A 22,587-nucleotide genomic window follows, 5' to 3' on the forward strand; every position below is an offset into this window, starting at 1 on the left:
AGCTGGATTTTTCCTCCCACTGTTGATAAATGCTGGGAAACATTTCTATGGTTGGTAACATTGAATCAGTTCATTTGGACGGCTTCTGCCAAGGCATTACCACTCACTAATGTATGGGGGGGGGGGAAGTATACATCAAGGCCACACTTTACTAAATCAAGTGCTTGAAAGACACAAGGTAAGTATCTTGTGTCTAATCTGTATCTTGTGTGCATGCTGTTGCGTGCACACAAGATTCAGATTCATTCTAGCAAAGCATAATGAAAACGTTGCAATTATGAATTTGTTATTTTTTCAGTAGCTTTTCAAACAATTGCTTGTGGTCTCGCTAGAGTATTAGGCTACTGTAGTAAACATTGTTACGCATACATGTTAGCAATTGCAGCTAACATTGGAGCAGATAAAAACATTGTTTCATCCATTCCTTAAACTTTTGCTCTTGTGTTTTTGGAGAGTTTAAAAAAAAATGCAACCCTCAAAACAACACAACAACCACAGAGCTATGACTGGGCTAATTACTGTTGGGGGGAGCTTTTTACCGAACAATTACCCTTTCCCAGTTGCGTGGCTTTTTCCTCAGTTAGTTTACTAAAATAACCTGAAAAGTGAGAGAAAAAAAAAGTTGACAGAAGTTCAAAACTGGAGCTGTGTTGTATTTAGGGGGTGACAGGCTGAGAAGGATGACAGCTGAGATACCTTGTTTATAAGGACCGAGCTTTACCCATTTTTTAAGGGAGGGAGGGGTCCCTGATAAAACCTTCTGAACGAGAGCGAGATTAGAGGCAGCGCGTCTCCACCTCAAACGGTGCCTCTCTCTGTGTTGAGATGATAAATTCTCATTGAGTTTGCAAAGACCATTTCCCAGTGGCTGCCTTTCAGTTTATATGAACTTTTTCAAACGGCTAAGGATCTGACGGAGGAGCGTCACCAAGCTCGCAGGCTTTTAACACACCTCCCCTGTGTATTTTTCCCACCCCAGGACCACTGTCTTCAGAGGCTGAGGGGAGAATAAAGGCTCAGATCGACAGAAATCAGCGGTCGCCCCCCCTCTTCCTTCGCATCCCATCCCATCCCATCCCCTCCTCCCACCTCGCTTGTCCCATCACACATGCTCTCGCTCGCACACACACTTGCAAATTTATGATGCATGTAAGCATTTTGATGTGTGTGTGCGCGCTCCATGAAAACGCACGCACAGACTACTGCCAACAAGCATCCCCTGTAGAGTCGTACATCAGACCAGCCTCCTTAAAAAAAAATGTAAAAAATCCCCCCATTATAATGGAGTTTTCAAAAACAGAATAATACATTAAGTACCTTAAAGCAGAGGGTGATGTTACACTACAAAAACGTTAAGCAAGCCCGATGAAATATACATTAGAGTAATTGGATCAGAGAGGACTGTGGCTAACAATTGGGGGAAAGGCAGATGCTAAGATGAACACAGTCGCTCTTCAATGAGGGGCCCTGTCGGCTCACAGTGAAACCACCATGTCCTGGTTTTGAATCCACCACCACCTGGGCTTTCGTCGGGGGCACTTTCTGGCAAGGCATGTAGAAGTCTTGGGTTATTGCACCACGAGAACTTCACCCACAGACCTGGGTGGGATGTCAGAGGGACCACAGGACTGGGAACGTCGTGGAGACGGTGGTGATCTGAAGTTTGATGATCAAATCCACGCGCGGGAGCTGTTTTTGGTTGCACATATAAAAATAGAGTCACCATACACATAATTCTTTGACAGACATGAGTGATTGATGCTCAAAGATGTTGCCATGACAGACTGGCAGGCGGGAGAGAAAAACACTGAGGCAGAATGATTGGCTTCTACCTCTTTGATGTTTCCGTCTGACTTACTTGTGATGGCTGGTTACATCTTCAAAAACCGTTCTGCGTTGACAGTTGTAATGACCCCAAACATTTCATCTGTCATATCTGAACGGCGCTCTGACAACTTCGAGTGAAAAGAAAAAAATACTTCTGTGACCAAACTACACGCCGTATTCTTACATCTATCCATAAGGAGAGAGGTTATTAATTTGCATTCGTCACAGGCTCTAAGTGCGGTGTAATTACCCAGAGGGGACTTTGAAATCCAAGTTTTTCAAACGTCGAAGCTCAAAACCTGAACAAATAATGTCACAAACATTCATGTGGAAGGACGAGACATAGATTTACAACAGGCAGGCGTGTCAAAGTGATGTAGAAGTCATCGTGGCGTGGAGACAGATTTACAACACAACTGTTATTTCAGAGCGGCTCAAACCGAATTGTTCCAGCACCTTAAAAAATTTAGAAAACGTCCGTCGTGCTCCGGCTCAGCGGCATCCAAACGGCACATTTTATCTCCAGCGCCGGTTCAGTCGAACCATGTGCAGGGCAGATAAACGGTTCAAAGCCTGCCTTTGTGTGCCTGTTTGTATTTTTGTTGTGTGTATGCGGAGAGACCAAACATCCCAGTTCCATCCAGTCCGCAAGAGTGGGAAGCGGTTTCCCATGGTTCTGCTGGGATGCCGCTTTCATGTGGAAACAGTCTCCGGGTCCCTTTAGCCCCTCTGTTGTGACAGAGGATAATGAAATTCACAACATCTGCCATTTGTTAGCCCTGTTTGGTGTAACTGATCTCCTTTTAATCCGTGGACTTCTAACGCGTGTGCAGCTCCGCAGCTGGAATGAAGCAGATGGATCCCACGGCCTCTCTGGGGCTGCAAGCGGGTCGGCCCGGGGGCTGGCACGTATCCTGGCCTTCCCCTCCTCGGGCTCGAGACACAGAGGCACACAGCCTTCGACCACTGCAGTCATTACCAACTGCTTCCTTGTAATGAATGCTTTACGCTTGTTCGACTGTTATACTCATCCTCGTTCGCTCCCTAGACAAGGATTGCTAAATGTCCATAATTCGAGGGTTAAACTTGACCTTAAGGGATTTGCTCCGCCACGGAAACAAAAGAAACTCTATTTAGAGGACACATATTTAGCTTTTTTGACTTGTTTCTTTCTTCCAGTGTTTTATTTAGGTTCTTGTGCATGTAAAAGCTCTTGAAAGTTAAAAAGTCGGCACCAACACAAGCTCCTCTCTCCCACAGAAAACACTGCTCCTGTAATTCCGCCTTTAATTTCCTTCACATTTTCATAAATACTGCCAAGCAGCTTGTTGTTGTTGTTGTTGTTAGCGGTGCTGGCTCAGGCGTGTGTGAGCTGACCAATCAGAGCAGAGGTGGGTATTGAGGCGGGGGGCCAGGCGTTAAAAACAGAGTGTTCAGACAGAGCTGCAGCACTGGATAGTACAAGAACACTGATGTGTTTTTTGAGCATTAAATCGTGTTCTAGTAGTAACACAAAATAAAATGATGAACCTGAAAATGAGCAGAATACGTCTCCTTCAAACTTTCTTGATTGATATATTCCTCTCTCCCAATAGGCTATTGGGTGCTGTGAGATCCACAGATCATTTTTTTCTGGCAATGTAATCGTAGCTTTCTCCATCTGAGTATCAGCTAGAAACCATACTGGTATGTAAAGGGTGTACTTACGTGGCTGGTATTTCTTTACCACAGATCAGGAGGTAATTTGTTAGGGATGGGTTTTCTTAGATAGGAGACTCGAACATCAACAGTGTGTCAAAATCACCTCTTCATCTGAAAGGCAGGAATGGCTGAAATGGTGGATTCAGTCAGTCAATCTTCATTCCTTTCAAACCTTCTGCCGCCATCCTTTACCCTCTTCATAAAACCTGGAATGTGCTTCAAAGAATGCACACTATCTTTCCTCCATGAATAAAACATCTGTCATTCATCAGCCGGTACAATATGTGCCGATTTAACAGCATAACAGCTCTGCAAAGGCAGGGAAGCTCCAGGACGTACAGTGTCCTATGGAGTCCAGCCATAACCGAGTGTCACCTGCCTCCCTTTTGGAGCTTAATCTGGTTTATTTAAACGAGATCCAGTTCATGTCTTACTGAAATTAAACAGCATTTTTTTTTCTGTTTGCTTTATAAAGCCCAAGCACTCACAAAAAAAAAAAAAAATCATAAATCAAAAGTGAGGAATGTTTTCGTTTCATGATGACGCCACCTAGTTTTGCAATAATTTGAGATCCGATTAGGTCTGTGAGGACGGAGACCTTAACAGAACTTTACAATGGCACAACATTAATCTGTGTTTAAGGGGCACTGCACCAATTTTACACAAATTCTGTTCGCTCATCAGAAGGATTATATTCAACTTGTGAAAACAGTTGTTTGTCCTCTGTGGCTCCGGGGCGAGCTATCTAATGTCTGAGACAAAATCACCTTGATGATGTCATCAGAATTAATCATCTTGGCCTTGGAGAGACTTCAAACGATCAAGTAGGTCTGATGAAAGATGCTATTGAGTTGATCTAGTGTTTTGGGTTGATATAAATCAGGATATCTTGGCTTCTGTAGCGTCAATTTGGACCATTCTTCTCTTCATGCGTCACTCACAGGCATCTCAACTTTATTAAAGTGCAATACTAAATAGCGAGACAAGCCCTTTAACTATGCCCTTTTTGGGTGTGGATAAGTGCATGCATATATTCTTGTATTAATGTGGTGGTTTGACTAGTGTGACTCTCGGATGTACCTTGTGCATGCAGAGAGGGTGTCTTCAGAAATACTTTATAATTCTGTGTCAAATCCTCCATATAAATGGTGCATGGTGTAAACTGACAGTTGCACTATGTCACATCACGGGGTAAAAGTTTTGCAGGGTTTGGTCCAGGGTTGAATTTAAATACTGGACTTATTTCGCCCTCTACCGACGACAATGGTGATTGTACTTCCTTGCGCTACCACCGCCTCGCCGGCAGGTGGCGCTGCAGCCCCGCGGCGCTGTTCGCCGTTTCCGCTGCGCAGAGATCAGAGAGAGCAACCGGTCGGCGGTGCCAGACCAAAATACAAACAATGGGCAAGAAGCACAAAAAGCACAAGTCCGAAAAACACGGATATGAAGGTATTTTAATTGCATACAGTGCGAGTACTAATCCAGCTAAACTCTTTATTAATTTGTTTTAAAATACACCAGCGGGAATATATATGGTTTCGCGCTTGTTAGCACGACCATAGTCACAAGTTAGCTAAGTAGCTAGCGTGCTGCTAGGCTAGCTAGGCTTGATTTAGCTGTTTATTTCCCGCATGTTTTTAGTCATTAGCCCACAGCTTTGTGTGATTATACGGTGTGAACACAAGTTCAGATTTAGGATTTCGATACAATGTTAGGTGTAAATCCACAACAACGCCTGCTTGGGTAAGCTAGCTACCACGTAGCGGCTATTGTTACTAGCATCCCTCAGCTGTCACGGCTACTGTTAGCTACCGTTAGCTCGATGATGATCTTTGCTGGCTTGATGTCTGCAGAGTACGGAGAGAGACCACTGAAGCTGGTGCTGAAAGTGTCTGGGAATGAAGTGACGACGGGAAGCTCGAGTCGGGACACTTTCTACGACGAGCAGCCGGCGGACTACGACAAACCCAAGGACAAGAAGAAGAAAAAGAAGAAGGATAAAGAGAGGAGCCTCGGCTCTCCAGAGGATGACAGAGGAAAGAAAAAGGTAATCCTGCCCCCCCCTTTCTTCTAGATGGATAGTGAAGGATGTGAAGTCTTGAACGGGAGGAGCTGGTTTACACACACAGTGTTTAATATTGGTTTTGTAATGTTAGACGCCAAAGAAGAAGAAAGGACAGGATGCAGATGGAGAAGAGGACCGAGAGCAGAACAGGACTCCTATCCGCTCCGAGCTGGATAAACTGGAAGGTAGTGTCAAATGTTCATCTTGTTCACAGCTTATGTCGACAGGTTTTTGTTTTTTTTCTGAGGTCTTACCTTGATGTGTTGTTACTTTTCTTAGCAGAGAAAGAGCAGACTCCTCTGCAGGAAGCTTTGAACCAGCTCATCAGGCAGCTCCAAAGGTGCAGCCTTGATTCCTTAATTGATTGAGTCTCCTCATGATGCTTGTGATTTTATTGACCCTCAGCCCTCCCTACCTCCACAGTAAAGTTACTACATGCCTGGTGCTGCAAATAAACTCTGTATTTTTTTTTTTCTTTGTAGGAAAGATCCCAGTGCTTTCTTCTCCTTCCCGGTGACGGACCTCATCGCTCCTGGCTACTCTTCAGTTATCAAACGGCCTATGGACTTCAGTTCAATGAAGGACAAAGTAAAGAAAGAGTGCTACCAGTCATTGGATGAACTCAAGGTACCTGTCTGTGTCTCACACAGGTGTATTGTAGCATGCTAGCGGATTATCTAATCACTTCTTGTCACATTCTCTAAACTTTCATTCATATCGTATCAATAATTTGAGCTGATCAACTTAATAGTTTGGAACGGGGAACCTCCCGTGTTTGGATCAAGTAGCTCGGGGAAGAATAAGGCATGATAGATTTAGTAGTGAACAGCTGTTATTTCAATGTGTCAGATACACTATTAATCAACAGGTTGGTAAATAGAAGTATTGGATCGGATGCATCTGCAGATACCCTCTGATTATAATCAGAATCAGCTTGACTGGCCAAGTATGTGTACACAGTCAAAGAATTAGACTCCCGTCAAATTTGCCTTCAGTGTACAGGGAATAGCTTTTAAACATTAGATCTTAAAAGAAAATAAATACTTATAAAATATGCAGAAGAAAAAAATAGTGCAATTGTAAGGTGATTAGTTCTGTCTGTTGCTAAGAATATAGTCTTATTATATTAAAACATTTTGGCCTCGGCTGTTGAAGATGAGGAAATGTACAAGAATCAAACTGGCAACGTACTTCTAAGATTAAAAAGGGGGCATTAATTTGTTTTCTGTACTTTTTTTAAAATGTGATTTTTCTTTCTCAGACATGAAAACTAATAAACAAGAACAGGAAGGAAGAAAAATAATATAAGTGCATTGTTTTAGCACTTAAATTCCACATTTTACAGATCAGTCATAGGAGATCTTAATGTCTGGCCCCTTAGTACTTCACTTTTTCCAATTCTGGCCAATGTAAAACATAGTTGAATAGGCTTGGACTATGGTAAAATGTTTGTCACGTATACCAGGATTACATCTCTTTACTGCATTTGATTCACAAGAGCTGATTTGTGTCATGTTGTCAACTATGTGATGTGTTATGTGTTGTTGATGCAGGTGGATTTCAGGATCATGTGTGAAAACGCCATGATTTACAACAAACCCGAGACCATTTACCACAAAGCAGCTCGGAAACTGTTACACTCTGGGATGAAGATCTTGAGCCAGGTATGAAACTTCTTCAAGTATTGTCCTGTTGTTCATGTAGATCTTTCAGATTGTAGACAATATTAGGGGCTTTTACAATTTCACTGTGTTTATATAATTTAAAGTTTAAAGGTCCAGTGTGTATGATTTAGGAGGCTCTAATGGCAAACAATGGAATATAATATTCATACTTACGTTTTCATTAGTATTACTTTAGAATGAGCCATTTTTTATCTACAGAGGGAGCGGGTCCTCTTCCATGAAGTCTGCCATATTCTACAGTAGCCCAGAAAGGACAAAATCAAACTCTGGCTCTAGAGAAAGAAGTGTTTCTACCGTTTGTCATGCTTTCAGAGGCCACCGTAGGGGAGGGAAGAGATGAGGGGTTGCTCAGTTGGTGGCAACCCCCCTGCTAGATGCCATTCAGTCCTACACAAAAGAATATGTGTCTGTTAATATACAGACTTATAGCCATGTTTATGTTAAAACTCGTCCGTATCCAGTGATAATTAGTGATGTAGTCAACACGCGGCCTTCACTGGAGTTTATTAAAGTTAAACATAAATAAATATTCACCACCTCTTCAATTACGGTAGTTATCTACATGTGTAAGTCGCTCTCTGTGCCACAAGATGTCATCGTCATCTTTCTGTTTGCTATAAACTTCATTCGGAGCACTGGAACAGATGGGGGCAGCAGATAGCTGCAAAATGTTCTGGTTATGTATAACATCATCGGTGCTACCAACAGGTTTATCAGGCAGATTTTCTTCTCTCCAGTTCTTTTCTTTTCCTGTTTCATAGTGAAAGAAATGAAATACCCTTTTAATTGTCTTTCAATAGGAAAGACTGGACAGCCTGAAGCAGAGCATAGAGTTCATGTCTGGCCTCGACCCTTCTGCCAGACAGCCAGTGAAGTCGGAGGAACAAGGGGGCACCAGTCTGGACCAGAACAAAGAGAGACCCACGACCTCGGACACCAGCGAGCGCTCCCAGACACCCAGCACACCCAGGTCCTTAAACCTGCTGACTTTACATACATGTGTCCTTAAGTCCCAGTCATGTAACACTGCAGCAGAGCTTCTCTTGCCCAGATTTCAATGTGAGGAGGTGAAATAATCGTCGTGAAGCTTAATTTCTTACATGATCCTAAAGTTAAGTTGGGTGACATGAGTAAAATCTCAATCAAGAAATAGCAAAAAAAAAAGCTGTCCCTGATCCTGAACAAAAGAACATCCAACTACATTTTCCAGATTTTTAAACATTTATTTAAATGCTGAAATTGTCAGTCACACGTCAGCACAGGTAAGGTTAAGATGACTAATCAACCATCATCAAAACTGCAGCACGTTGGTGGAAACAGTTCCCCACTCTGTCGGTGCAGGGTCAGTTTTTTTAATGAGTTTGTTTCCTCTGACACTAAAGTGAATCCGTTTTTCCACTGTGGTGCCGGAGGCTGAGAATGTTAGGAATGCCTCACAGCATGTTGGGTCTTGTTTTCTCTCATGGCTGTGCATCTTTTAAATCAGTGATGTAACAGAACCGGACGATTCAAGTCACGACAGAGGAGCAGCTGAGCAACCTTTTACTGTGCTGTTTTTCGTCCAACCACATTTTTACCTTCAGTATAAGAACAGAAGACACTGCGTATAAAATCCTCATGGCGTTTACTGACGTCAACAAAACGCTTGCAGGTAGATTATCTAAGAAGTGAAAGTAGAACGTAGGCGTTTAATGAACAGAAGCCCTCATTCCTCTTCCTGCAGTGTGCATGCTTTTTATTCTTTCTACAAAGTAAAAACCTTTTCATACATGGTCGAAGAGTCTCATCTGCCGGCTGTCAATTGTGTTTCATTTGCAGACAGGATAAGGACTCCAAGGACGAAGCGGCAAAGGCAGAGAAAGAGCTTGAGGAAATCCGCAAGGTTATCGAAGAGTCGGGAGGAAAGCTGTCCAACAGAGTGCTGCAGTGTGATGTGAGGAAGCAGGGTCACACTCAGACCTCTCTTTTTTTCCCCTAAATGACATTACCGCTATTAAACATATCACGACTATCTGCTCATTTCAAAATGATGTCATGAGAAGAAAAGTCTCTAGTTTCAGAGCCCTTAGTGGAAATGATATCTATAGTTTTATTTTAGGCTAACAGGGGATTTGGTGTTTAAGACATTTGGAACGTTTAATTTGGGGTCATGAGATTTTTTGCTCCCACTGGGTGGTTGGTCAATCAGTAGTGGTTTGGAAGACTGTTGTTCTCCAGGTCCGACCCAAATGTTTCTACGCAACACTGTCATTTCTCATATTGAAAAAATAGATTTTTATGGGCATGTACAATTTATTTGTTGTATAGTTGGAGTTTGGAAGGCGGAAGTCTGACGGCTCCACCACCCTGGCAATCCTCAACCCAGCAGATCCATCAGTGGGAGGTGAGTCCATCTGGAGGCCCGTAGAGTCCTTCAGTTGATCAATGGAAAATGAATAAACAGCTCTTCAGATGAGTAGCGCATTCTTAATAAACGTCTGTCAAAGATTCACTAGTTCCAGTTTTTGAAATGTGAACATTTGCTGGTTTTCTCAGCCTTCAACGATCGTACACTGAATGCCACTTGGACCAAAAAAAAACAAATTTGCAGACGTCACCTTTGACTAGATAGTTAACAGAGAAAAGAATCAGCAGACTAATCAGTGAATATAAATACGTCAGGAGAATGAAGAAGAGAGAGAACTAAATGTCTTTCTCCTGCTGCAGATGTTGGTTACTGTCCTGTGAAACTCGGCATGATGTCCAATCGGCTGCAGAGCGGCGTGAACACCCTGCAGGGCTTCAGGGAGGACAAGAGGAACAGGATTACTCAAGGTACTCTACTGCTCCAAATTTTCCAGCACGATGCTAATGTGAGAGCTCTCCTTCCTGCTGGTTGAGCTTTTTTCATGAGCCGATATTGCTGCTTCCCACAGTGTCCTACATCAACTACGGGCCCTTCACCTCCTACGCGCCCACCTACGACTCCAGCTTCGCCAACATCAGCAAGGAGGAGTCCGACCTCATCTTCTCTTCTTACGGCGACGAGTCCAGTCCGCAGGGCTCAGACAGGTATGTGCAGCACCGACGCACTCGCGCTCTGTGGCATTTACACAAAACGTCACGAGGCATTCCTGGCTGACTGCTTCCCAGATGTTTCTGTCTTTTACTGAGGTCACCCAGTCTGGAGGAGGTCAGCTTTACACTGGGCCTCATTCTGACTGTAACCCGCCGGTCCTTACACTTCGGTCTGTCGTCTATAATTATCTCATGGTATGCTGCTATAGGACACTCATGACACCCTTGGCTTACTGTATCTCCACCAAGAATGTTACTGATCACCTTTAAGACTTTGCACCGTCTGTGTTTGTAACCTCCAGAGTTTTTGTGTCCAGGCTAAACATTAAAGGTGACTGGATGTTTAGGACAAACAGTTACATTAAGACATTTGTATCCAGTAACATAGTTGAAATGATACTGTACTTAAGTATGTTGTTTATTTATCTTTACCTCCATCAAGGTGGTTTGTTGGATTGTTAGTCATCAGGATTACATAAAAACTACTGAGCAGGTTTTTCCATGAACAGCCCAGAATAGACCCCATTTGCTTTTGGTGCGTATTCGTATAAAGGGACGAATCTTCTTTCTTCCCAATTTCTGTAACATTGCGATTGGATGTTTTTTAGCATTTTCATACATTCACCAGAGGTGTATTTAGGTGGCTGCTATCAACGAGTGCGTACAATTTGATGGGGATCGGAGTAAAGATCCAGACCGAGCGGATTTAAATATGTTTTATTTGATATTGGACTCAGCTTGATTGAATAAAACTGGACTGTTGAGTCATCTTTCACTACATTTTAAAAATAGAATGATGACTTAGAAGTAGGGATGGGACAGAAAAACGTTTTATTGTGGATTGCGATAAAAACACTAGAATAACGGGTTAATTGTAAGTATTCTCATTTGAGGGACATGAACAAGCTGTCTAGCTCTATAATATATGGTCCTTTATTCCTGTTGTGTCCTCAAGCCTTTTTGTCTCTTCATGAAAAAGAAGAAGAACGCTCTGACTGTCTCTGTTTCACTGTGTGCACCATCAGTTGTTGCTTCAGCGAGTTAGACTCAGCAGAGTCGAGAACAACTTCTTATTTTTCTTGGCCAAGAAATTGATTCTGATTTTCACCCCAGCTTCTGCTTCGAAAACACTAACGGTAAATGTTGTTCTACGTGTGTGTGTGTGTGTGTGTTTGGCAGCTTGTCAGAGTTCCTGGCTAATTCAGATGAGTACGTGTACAAACTGGCGGACAATCTTCTGGATGCAATAACCAACGGAGAACATTCGAAAACCCTGAAGGAGACCGAACCGGTAAGCATCTACTGTCACGTCTTAACTGACTGAAGCTGACTTATGTTCCTGCTGAGGTTACACTGCTCAGGATACAACAGTATCACTTGACTCAGTTATTTTTGCCTGTCCAGCAGGTGGAGAAGGCAAAAAATACACAAGGGGACAAGAATGAGAAGGAGGTGAGTTTGTACGAACCTGTTCACAGTGATCAACAGCTTCTGTTCCTCGTGTGTCCCACTACACAGTACGAGTGGAAACAGACACGAGTTCATAATGATAAATATCAGCGTTGTGCTACGTAACGTGAAACTAGAGCTGTTCACCCTCGTCAGTGCTGGATGTGATGTTCGGAGGATGAGCCCCCGCTGTGCCGTTGTTCGGTGTGCAGCGTGTGTGATTGCATTACACCTCATGTGTGGATTCTTCATTTTATTTTGTCGTTATGGATGGCCTCTGCAGATGGTGACTGCGTCAACCAGCTGTGAAAATAAAGCAGGGGCCTGCCTTTAGCTGTGATCCATCCACGCACGGAAAGAACATTTCCCCTCAGAGCGCAGCGGTGCTGCTCGTTTAACGCTCGCCGGTGGAGAATTTGGAAGAGGCCCTGTGTTTTCGTTCAGTGCCCGCTGGCTGTGCGGCTGAATCGTTCCTCAGAGCAGCAGAGGAAACCAAAGTACAGGCCCCTCCATCATGCACACAGCAGCCCTCTGTGCTGCCTCTGTTTGCTTTTGTTGGCAGCGCTCCAGTTTACTCTCATCCCCTGCCCGGGTGTTGCAGCTTTTCATTAGGGCTGATTTTATTGGAGCGAAGACGCAGCGTGACTAAAGAAGCTTCAAAAGGCCTGGATGTTCCTGAGACGCGTCAGCTGTCTAGTGTGGAATGCATCGTCCTAATCTGACTAAACATGTTGTCCCCCCACTTCGTCTCTTGTAGGTAGCTGAACCCGAAGCATCCCACAGCAACAGGCTGGACTTCCTGTACTCTGCTACAGGCCTGCAGAAGCCTAAAGAGCTCACTGGGGGTAAAACTTCTCACTAAATTTCATTTCTGGTTGATTCATTAATTCACCATTTAGTCTGTCTGTCTCTTTTTTAAATACCCAGTAAGCTTCCTGGAGCACAAGGTGACAACTTCAAATTGATTTCATCCAAAATCCAAAGAAATGTACAAACATATAAACAGAGAGCTGGAACTAGAGGATGTTTGGCCTTTCTTCTCGACAACTGAAACAACAACCTGCTCTCGTGGAGGATCACAGATCTGATCTGCCCAGAGAGCAGGAGGCAGAAGTTTGAACGTTGTCAGCTCTGACTGCTTTATGTTGTGAACAAAGAAATTCATAATTACACTCTAAATGCTCCTGCCATTGAGGTAATTTGAAAAAAAAAAACAACAGAAAAAGCCTTCATCTAAAGCAGTTAGCTGAGCCATTTAGCCATTCAGCATCCCATTATGCATCCTCTTAGATGTTTCAAACAGCCCATCATAGTTTCTCTCTCCCCCCTCGGCTCTCTGAAGCCTGAAGGTGCCACACCAGGGTTGAGAAAGAAAGGATGTATTGTGTTCAACGTGTGCAGCCAAGGACAGGAGGGGTTACCACAAGGTAACTGGAGGAACCCAGAGGAAGCATTAACTGCATGTTTCTCGTCTCTCTTTCTGTCCATCACAGAGGCTCTGCACTTCCAGCAGAAGTTGGACGAGACTACAAAGCTCCTGCATGACTTGCAGGAAGCACAGAAGGAGCGTCTGAGCGCCAAGCAGCCACCTAACATGATTTGCTTGATGGCACCGACTTCGAAGGAGATGGAGCTGGGTAAGAGCCTCTCAGTGCACGGGCAGACGGATTTTGGAAGAGCCAGGCTAGCTGTTTCCTTGTTTTTAGCTTTATGCTAAGCTATGCTAACAGGCTGTTGGCGGTAGCGTCATATTTATCTTCTTACAACCCAAATTATTCACTAATGTTCTCTAATAATGTTTCCTTTTGACACTTCCTGTCTGCAGCTGAGAAGGTGACTGGGAACCTGGCTGAGCTGACTGGTCAAGTGGCTCCATGTGACGTCAGCAGCGTGTACGGCATCAGGAGGGCCATGGGCATCGCTCTACCTGCAGAACCACCCGAGCCCTTCATTGACCTCACCACTGGTAAAAAAAATTAAAAAAAACACCTTAATGGACATTGTGTCTGCTATTTGGGCTTTAAAGTCCAAACTCAACATTACAAATTCAGAGATTCAGTCAGAACTTGGCACATCTAATTTTATTTTCCTTTTCACTGTTTTCAGTGCAGGGGATGGCTGAACCGATGGAGACCTCCTCCAGTTCTCAGGATGCTGTTCCGGTCCTTCCTGTATAATTAAATTCCACCCACTCATTCTACAGTTGAATAACTTAAGTTTTGTATGAAAGGTGCTTTTTGTGAGACATTTGTATGCATTTCATTTAATAAACCTTCTTTTATATATACACCGGGTCTCTGTTCAAGTACTGTATGACAAACTGCAGACTTAGGAAAACATTTATTACATTCTGTAACTGTACAAAATTCAATGTCACATTTTGTTCACATGAAGGCCAATACATTATTATTATCATTATTATTATGTAACCACGATTACAGACGACATGATGGTCTCAAAAGTTAAGGCCACAAGACAGATCAAGTTTTCAGAGACACTGAGAGCGATCCGGATCGGTGCGGGTGATCATCTGAGCTGCAGCCAGGAAAAACATTCACAGCAGGCAGGTTGTTACATCATACGGACTTGAGACACCGAGGGCAGCGTCACAGGTTCCCCTCAACGCAGCATAAATGCACACAAGCGGCAACACGTTAACAGATGACGAAGATACGGCACATGGATTCGTCCATTTCCTCCTGAAACGTTGCAAATACCTTGTCATATATGTAATATTAAACAGTTGTTACTGCGGCCGGACTACATGATCACATGAAGGGTTGTTACACCTGAACCTTAACTAACAGTTCAATCAAAGGTGTTGAAGATACAGTAACTTTAGGGTGTGCAGCATGGCCGGAAAAAGTGAGACTACTTTTCCTCATGTGTTGTCAGACCTTTATCTTTACCTTCTGTTTCAGCCTGTTTCTGTACTGAAACAGCTGGCAGATGTCGTGCTCATTACACAGTAACAGAGCAGTGTTCCCATCCTTTCTCAAACAGGTAAAACCAGACGGCTTCTCAAATTAGGATCCAAACAGAATCCATTGTTTTGTTTTTTTAAAGGACCAGGAGGTCTTCAAAAATAACAACTGTATTTGGCATTAGTACAAGACGCATCTTTTCTATCAGAACAACATCTAAGTTAAAGACAAGAAAAAGTACAAAAGTGACTGATCACTGGACGTAAACGTGGTCATGAATAGAAAAAGATGGCGATTGTACGTACTGACCATCTCTCCACCAATCCTCGTCTGTCTACCAGGGTCCAGAGTAGAAAGTGTTGGTTCATTGTGACATCACAGCGAGGCAGCACTTCCTCTAAGTCATTACTATGCAGCAACATGACAGGAACACAGCTGTATTTCACTCAGCTCTGTCTCAACACTTGTGGCGTTCAGGAGTATATAAACTCTCGACTTGTGTACATGAGTCTGTGTCCAGTTCTGCTGGCTGTGGCGGTCCGGCCTCAGCTCAGCCCCATACCCTGCTGCTTGCTCATGTCGGTGCACACAAAGAAGGTTTTCAGCTCCCCTTTCCCCTTCACGTTGATTAATCCTCTACAGTCGCACGAGTAGCCAAGCTTCCGCAGCACCTTAAACGTTTCCTCTGTGACCTGAAGAGGGGAGCACACAACTGCAGCTGAGAAAACAAACAACTAACAGAAGTCGTTTTTAAACAGCAGAAATATGACTGTTTTTGTCTTGTTGCTACTACATATTCAGATTTAAAACAACATCTGGAGAGCCAAAATCCATTGTGAGAACTTCCCCGCAGCAAAAGTAACATCTGACTTCTCTTACTGAATAAATGTTTTAATTTCCGACTTCATTATGACAGCATTATTGTGGCTATGGCAGAGCAGTGCCATTAGCGGAGGAAAAGCAATTTCTCAAGTCAAGTCATGAATTGCTTTGAGTCCACAGATTAATGTGATACGCTGCAATAAAGTGCAACTGCAGGGGAAAAGCAAATGAAATGTTCATCTCATGAGATGTTCTTAGGACTGGCTGAGAATGGAATTTTTTTTTCTGTTGGAAATACGAGATTTGACTTCTTGACCTTCAAGATTACCAGATACAATATCGCTGGTCGCCTCTGTCGGGCTGTGCCGAACGTACCTGGATCTTTCCGAGCTCCCCGGTGGTCTCCATCCTGCTGGCCACGTTAACAGTGTTTCCCCAGATGTCATACTGAGGCTTCCTCGCCCCGATCACTCCAGCTATCACCGGGCCGTGATTAATGCCTGTGGAGAAACAACAGGTTGTGATAAATTAACAGAGGAAGTGAGAGTGTGCGGGAATAAACAGACAGGTTGAAATATAAGATCCAAGAAGTGAAATGAGACTCATCCATCCACAGATCTCACATTTTAGTAGTTCAAAGATGTACCGGATGAGTTCAAATGTTCGTCAGAAATGAAAGAACTTTTTTATTCATTAATACAATGCTATTGGTTTGCAGTCACTTTTGTCAAGGACAAATCAGCAAAGCAGATTTTCTGAGTTGCCCACAACTTTTCAAGGCAGACTAACACAGGGTTGAAAAAGCTTTTTACTCTACAATACTGTGGCTGTTCTTAAAAGAGATTTTAGACACGACGCAAACTCAAAGTCAAATGTCTCCCTCAAATATGCTAAAAATCCACGGCATTGATCAAGAAGTTTGAGTGTTGAAACTAGAAGAAGTTTCACAGCTTATAAATTAAAATGCTTAACTTACATGAGAGAGATGAAAAGTGATAAATCCCATGACACTATTTAGATTTACAATAAATTAAACCAAGTTACGAGACTACAGATAAAAGGTTCAAGACGTCAAACCTTATTCAATCTAAGACATTCAGTGGTTTCGCAGCTACAGCCTTACTTGGTCTGGTATGTTGAGAAGCTGATGGTTACTGATGTTTTAGATAGAGACTGCTGTGTCTCTGGTATTACTGAGTCACTGCTCTCACTTCATCTCGCCTCTCTACTTGTGCTACAGCACTGACTATCCTGTAATTGTCATCTGTGGCCACAGTGGACGCTGTTCAGACGGGTTTTAATGCAGGGATGTTAGATAAGGAGCGGAGAACACAGCAGGTGCAGTTCTACCTTAAATTTTAATGCAAACAATGACCGCTCACATCTGGAGAGAGCAAGATATCAACTGCAGGATGTTTAGAAGCATCATGTAACCAGCAGCAGAGGAATTACAAAAGTATGGCGTCAGCTGTCAAAGAAACACTGTCCCTTCCTTTTAATAAACACATATCTCATTACTGGAAGTGAGTGGATTTTGTTTTAATGTCACAGAGTGTTAAGACACAGCCTGCTGATAAGGACAGCACTATGTAAAGGAAGATTTAAACCACTCACTGTGAAACTACAGTGTTCATGTTGGTTTTTATCTCCAGAGAAATGTAAATATTTGAACTAAAACTTTTATCCGAGATGTCTGCTCAGAATCAACCGTGTGGGAATAACTGTGTCAGGACTGCAGACACAACAGACAGAGGTTAAGGTCTCTCAGACACTCCTCTGGGTTCTGTCTCTTTCTCATGGCTTCAGTGTGACATTTGCTTTACATATTATTTGATGTACTTTAGATAACCACAGTAATGTATGAGTGGAAATGTAAAATGAGCTCAACATTACAGACAACCACAAAGCAGACGCTCCACACGTTACAGTACATTAGCTTTTAAAGAAGGACTCACTCCGGTAAGGTAGGTTTAACTTCTACTACAGTCCTGTGAGCAACATGACAAACTAATAATGGAGCCAGTGAAGGCGGTGTACTACATAAATGCCAATCATGTACGGTGTAACCAAGGAAACCTGGATCTAGTGCAGCGCAGCATTCAGTCAATGAAAGGTTTCTGCTGGAGCTGCCAAGCAGCTGAGCACACTCACCCACACGCAGCCTGAAGCTATTGAAGGAATGTCTGTTGATGCCGTCCAACTTGCCAATCAGAGCGATGGCAAACTCCACCATGATCCCTATCTGGGCCTGCTGCCGCTCCCTGTCCTGAAAGAACATATCATCCACCGAGCTCATTATGACCGCTTCAAGCTTTACGGTTTGTATTTATGACATGTGAACACAATTGTTGGCTTGCAAACAAAGCCGATGTGACCCAGATCTGACCCAGGAGCTACTCCACCTGATTGTTCTCCTGACCAGGCGTCCCACTAAGCCCCGCGGCCGCCATGTACGTGCTGCCAATTGTTTTGATCTTCTCCACACCGCTGAACTTTGGTTTGGACAGCAGCTGTTTGGTTAGAGAAACACAAAAACACTGAGTGTTATGAGGCAACACTTTCTATTTATTCCTGAATTCTTAAGCATGAGTTCTGATAATGATGCCGCCCAGTCCCCGAGGTGCACACGGTTAACATTTGGAACTGGAATAAGTGCATAAACAGAGCTACCGATAACAGACCGGGGCTTTAAAGACACATCTGTCGTGTATCACAGAGAAGTGCTTGGCAACGAATGGAGGAAACGAGGATGAAAGGGACGTTTTTATTTCTTCCTGACCTCGTCAAAGTCAGCGATGATCTCGTTCAGCAGCCTCAGGCATTCCAGGCCTTCTTTGTTGATATCACACTCGGTGTAAAATTCTTTGAAATCCGGCACTGAGGCGAACATCACACACACACAGTCATAGGACTTGTAGTAAAGGTCCTGTCAGGAAGGAAAAAACAAAAATATAAAGTTAGTGATTTACCCAGGAGGAGACTGAGTCTGTAAGGCCTGCATTAACTACTACTACAAAAGTACATACTTTCCCTCTTGCCGGTAGCGCTATTTATCCATCTAGATTGATAATCCGCAGACCTTGTTTTGAGCATTTCCACATAGGAACTATTTTATTTCCGTATCACTGCGCAAGGACAAGAGGGTCGTGCTCCTGACAGCACAGGATGTAAACATTAATGACTTCCTACTCGGCTGAGCTATAACGTTAGTTGACTTAGATAACTAGCCTTTGTCCATGAGTAGATGTATGCTTCCTTCTACACGGTGATACAAAAAGAAAATAGTTCCTGCATCCTGCTCACAGGATGGATTATTTAGAGTAAGCGTCATTATTTCTGCAAAGAGACACTGCTGTTGAGTTTCAAATACATTCTTTTAGAGCTATGTGCACCACAAGCCAAGTGCCATATTTTTCTATTACGGGAAGGCAGATAGCTCTAAAACTTGGCACGTCATACCAAAACAATCTAGATGGATAAAAAGTACTAAAAATAAAAACCTCCGGGGTGAACTGGCCTTTTAAGACGATAATGGTAAAAAAAGAAAGAAAAAAAAAACTGCTTGCTAAAACAATGCTCCCTATCGTGTTTTACATTTAGAATAAAGTCACTGTCAGTAAACTTAAGGACCAACTGAGCAGACATGAAGAAACTCAAATGAAATTACTTCCATTTATTTTAAAACTGACTCAAGTTAATCAACATGACCTGAATACATTCTGGACGTCTATCCTGAGAAGTGTGAAACCAATCAAAAGGTAAAGAAAATATCTTCCCCTTTGTTATTTACAAAATGTAAAATTATACTATAATTACTACCTAATTATACCAAACTGTACATTTAGTAGTATTTTTTATTTACTTTATACAAAGTGACACTGAAGCTGTGGGTCCAACGAGGTAACTAATGTTTAGGTAGAGTGGCTCTGTCTTTACAATGTTGATAAATTATGATAATTCACCTTTCCATTGGTAATCAATGGTTAAATAAAGTGATTTTCCATTCTTCTCATTAAATAAGCAGACTGAGTGAAGCCTCACCTCGTTCTTTTTGTTCTCCCCGACAAACAGTGCTGCCACGTGGGCCGGCAGCACGTTCTCCAGCAGCAGGCGGTTCAGGTTCTCCCTGGTCTCGATCTCGTCCTGCTCCGTGCGGTTCTTATACTTTAGCAGAAAGTCCTGGCGAAAGCAGGACTCGTTCTAGCAGACAGAACACAGTGAGGTTAGATCGTAACCTGATACTATTTTTTTTTTTTCTTAACTTCTTGCAGCATTATTGATTCATTTTAAGTCGCAGATGTCAATTCATGACAGGCCAACACATGATTTGACTTTAATGACGTGCACAACTTCATGTGGACATTTCCGTTTTTATTGTGTTAATCTGTTTGTCATCTGTTTTATTACCTGTTGTGAGATGATGAGCATAGTGACCAGGAACAGGGTGATATATATGCAGCTCATCACCTGGGGGTGTTTAACCAGCCCTAATGTTTTCAGGACGGTGTCCTCATCTAAGCTGTAGAACAAAGCAGAACATTCAAGGTTGGACTTCACTTCCATTTACACATTTCATTCATTTTTTCTCGAAGTGGGAACCACCATCACCAATTGGTGATATGGTTGCTCTGATACACTGTTATTGACTTTTAGTTCTACCTGCTGCAGTTCCAGTTGCTAGAGGAGTTAGCATAGAGGATGTTTCCATAGGCCACGAAGAGATCACTCTTGGTGCTGAGGATGATGATGTAGTATACTGCGGAGGCCAGCGTGAGGAAGAGCACTTTGAGCTCAAAGCTCACCCGGAGGAAGACTCCACAAGCGATGAGCGAGAGGATACAGCAGTACACGGAGTACTGAGGGAGAGAAAGGCGAGGGATGGAATTAGACCAAATAAAAAATGAACAAAATTACACCAAAACAATCTAGATGGATAAACAGGACGACAGGTAAGAGGAAAGGTAGGTATATCACTAATAGGGATATTTTTAGGCTAACTGTGCCTTTAAACACATGCCAGAACTATTTGCACATACCATACCTTATATCTAGTCTGATATAAACAGACATTAAATATTGTCATTTCATTATTGTCTCTAGATAACAAATCCATCACTCACAGGCAGGTAGAAGAGATGCCACTCGAATCCTGGCTCAGAGGAAGCATTTGTGGGAGCACCATTACATGGCTCAGGTGTCGGGATGATGCACTGCAGGGGGGATGAAAAGATTTGACTTACAAGCAACTACTGGACCGCATGCTTTGAAGTCTGCTATTTGTAGCTGTGCTACACTTCATAGCTGTCATGCCAGAGTGTTAATAAAATGACCCCTCTCTTATCACCCAACATGTGAGCGTAGTCTCACCAGGTTAAACACTGCCAAGACAATGATGACCGCAGTGGTGATGGCGGCCAGAGGGAGGCGCACACACGGCCGCTTCACTACCGCCTCCGACACAACTGGCAGCCACTGACAACTCGACAGCTTCTCTGGAAACAGGCGCTGCAGAGGAGAAAGAGAAGTGAGGACAAAGATGGGATAAAACAGGTATGACAAGCACAGTCATTCATCTCCAGACATCATGTGTGAGTGACTCATCGCTGGCTATTTCAAGCGAGGGAATCTGTCTGAGGGGAGGAAACACTGCCTGTCAAGGTCTGCATGTCAGGTGTCGTCCACTAAGTCAGTAGGTTAGCTAAAGAAAGCTACAGCACAGTGAGCGCAAGGGATAGCTTCAATGACATGTTTCCATTCACACACTGCCACCATAAAACACATATGTCACCCCACACACCACTTCGCCCTTGGCTTTATTTAGCCAAGCACGTACTTAATGTATCACACTTGTGTTACGTTTTTTGACCTTTGAATTTCTTACTTGAACACGAACATTTTTGGTATAAATTCCTTCTGCATTATGTATCCATTAAGACTCCAAGGTCCTTATGAAACATTAAAACACTGATTTTACGATTGCATTCAATAACTATTAAACGTAAAACAACATGTAGCTGAATACAACAATGTTTTCACTGAAGAATATTTCAGTGTCTCTCCTTCAATGTAAAGAAAAATCAAAATGGTTGTACAGCTCAGACACTGTTGGACCCAGAATGTATGTACAGTGTTTATTTTGAGATTTATAGTTCATCCTTGACCTTGTTCCAACAGGGAAGATATGAAGGGATGAGTGTAGGGGATTTAAGTTATTTAGTTAGTTCAGTTCAGTTCATCAGTTCATCAGTTCAGTTCAGTTCAGTTATGCCTCGCATTTTTCGCTTTAAAAACAAAAAAGAAATTCCTTGACTTTCGAAAGAGCAGTTGCCATAACAATTTCACCAAAAGCTGAGTAGCACACGTACTCCCTTGTGTCTTTGTTGGATAATACAGTCCAAATAATGGGGAGTAAGATTAAGGAAGGCTACTAACAGATGGTAAGTGAAATTTAATTTTTCCTGAGTGCTTCTTGTATTATATGGCATTTGTTAGTGTGGCCTTCACACAACAGAAATATAATAATCTAGAAAGAAGTTCATATCTCATTTTCCCTTCTCATACATTTTAAATAACTTGACTAACACTCCAGAGAAAAACATTTCATGCAATGTGGGGTCAAGGCCAGGCCAGCATTATTAAATGTGGAACTTAACACGTGTAGCTGGACAAATAACAACCCTTTCACAATGGCCTGCATCCATCCATCCATCCATCCATCCATCCATCCATTCAGTTAGGTTTGCTGTGACTGTGAGGCTATTTTTCCACTTTCTCCAAACCCACATGACAACTGTGATGTACTGCCTGAAAGAGCTGAAACCTGAACTCTCATCATCTGAGTATTTGAATGTTAAACGCTGACGTAAGATTTAACAGACTGACCTGTAAATGACCGGCGAAGCAGATGGCCAGGGTCAGCAGCAGCACACAGACCAATACTCCAAATGACATCCCCAACATCTGTCGACTGAGGGAGATATAAAACAGAGGATGACAAAAATCTCCAGCTTCTTCTTTACCTATTAGTACAAAATATCATCCTCATGCTGTGTTTCTT

The 22,587-nt window shown here is 42.9% G+C and overlaps 2 protein-coding genes across 6 annotated transcripts in view; one reads left to right on the forward strand and one right to left on the reverse strand.

The window, feature by feature from the left end:
- Window positions 1-4,868: 4,868 nt before the first annotated feature.
- brd7 (bromodomain containing 7) lies at window positions 4,869-14,071 on the forward strand. Of its 3 annotated transcripts, none has more exons than XM_073464162.1 (17): window positions 4,869-4,977; window positions 5,382-5,575; window positions 5,685-5,778; window positions 5,873-5,933; window positions 6,076-6,220; window positions 7,147-7,257; window positions 8,079-8,248; window positions 9,097-9,211; window positions 9,586-9,661; window positions 9,985-10,092; window positions 10,194-10,329; window positions 11,515-11,626; window positions 11,740-11,787; window positions 12,542-12,629; window positions 13,278-13,421; window positions 13,610-13,750; window positions 13,891-14,071. In XM_073464162.1, the coding sequence occupies exons 1-17, from the start codon at window positions 4,929-4,931 to the stop codon at window positions 13,959-13,961; spliced, it is 1,863 nt and encodes a 620-aa protein (XP_073320263.1). In that variant the 5' UTR covers window positions 4,869-4,928; the 3' UTR covers window positions 13,962-14,071. The 3 variants fall into 3 exon arrangements, with proteins under 3 accessions (XP_073320263.1, XP_073320265.1, XP_073320264.1); XM_073464164.1 differs by having other exon boundaries at window positions 11,743-11,787; XM_073464163.1 differs by having other exon boundaries at window positions 5,876-5,933.
- Window positions 14,072-14,109: 38 nt separating this feature from the next.
- adcy7 (adenylate cyclase 7) overlaps window positions 14,110-22,587 on the reverse strand; it is a 52,414-nt gene continuing 43,936 nt past the window's right edge. For 2 of the 3 annotated variants that reach the window (XM_073464161.1, XM_073464160.1), the window contains 11 exons: window positions 22,413-22,497; window positions 20,898-21,035; window positions 20,651-20,740; window positions 20,190-20,386; window positions 19,938-20,049; window positions 19,572-19,730; window positions 18,310-18,456; window positions 17,933-18,040; window positions 17,682-17,796; window positions 15,906-16,030; window positions 14,110-15,400 (listed from right to left, as the gene is read on the reverse strand). In XM_073464161.1, coding sequence (XP_073320262.1) covers window positions 15,254-15,400; window positions 15,906-16,030; window positions 17,682-17,796; window positions 17,933-18,040; window positions 18,310-18,456; window positions 19,572-19,730; window positions 19,938-20,049; window positions 20,190-20,386; window positions 20,651-20,740; window positions 20,898-21,035; window positions 22,413-22,497 — 1,423 coding nt within the window. In that variant the 3' untranslated portion in view covers window positions 14,110-15,253. The remainder of the gene's footprint in view (window positions 15,401-15,905; window positions 16,031-17,681; window positions 17,797-17,932; window positions 18,041-18,309; window positions 18,457-19,571; window positions 19,731-19,937; window positions 20,050-20,189; window positions 20,387-20,650; window positions 20,741-20,897; window positions 21,036-22,412; window positions 22,498-22,587) is intronic. The other variant, XR_012178740.1, reaches the window with a different exon arrangement.

Source organism: Pagrus major, chromosome 4, assembly GCF_040436345.1.
Source record: "Pagrus major chromosome 4, Pma_NU_1.0".
Lineage (NCBI taxonomy): Eukaryota > Metazoa > Chordata > Actinopteri > Spariformes > Sparidae > Pagrus > Pagrus major.

Excerpts from the sequence above, each read along its gene's own strand:
- brd7 (XM_073464162.1), top strand. The coding sequence starts at position 4,929 with ATGGGCAAGAAGCACAAAAAGCACAAGTCCGAAAAACACGGATATGAA. Across the intron at positions 8,249-9,096 it reads CAGACACCCAGCACACCCAG|ACAGGATAAGGACTCCAAGG; the intron begins GTCCTTAAACCT and ends TTTCATTTGCAG. Across the intron at positions 11,788-12,541 it reads GGGACAAGAATGAGAAGGAG|GTAGCTGAACCCGAAGCATC; the intron begins GTGAGTTTGTAC and ends CGTCTCTTGTAG.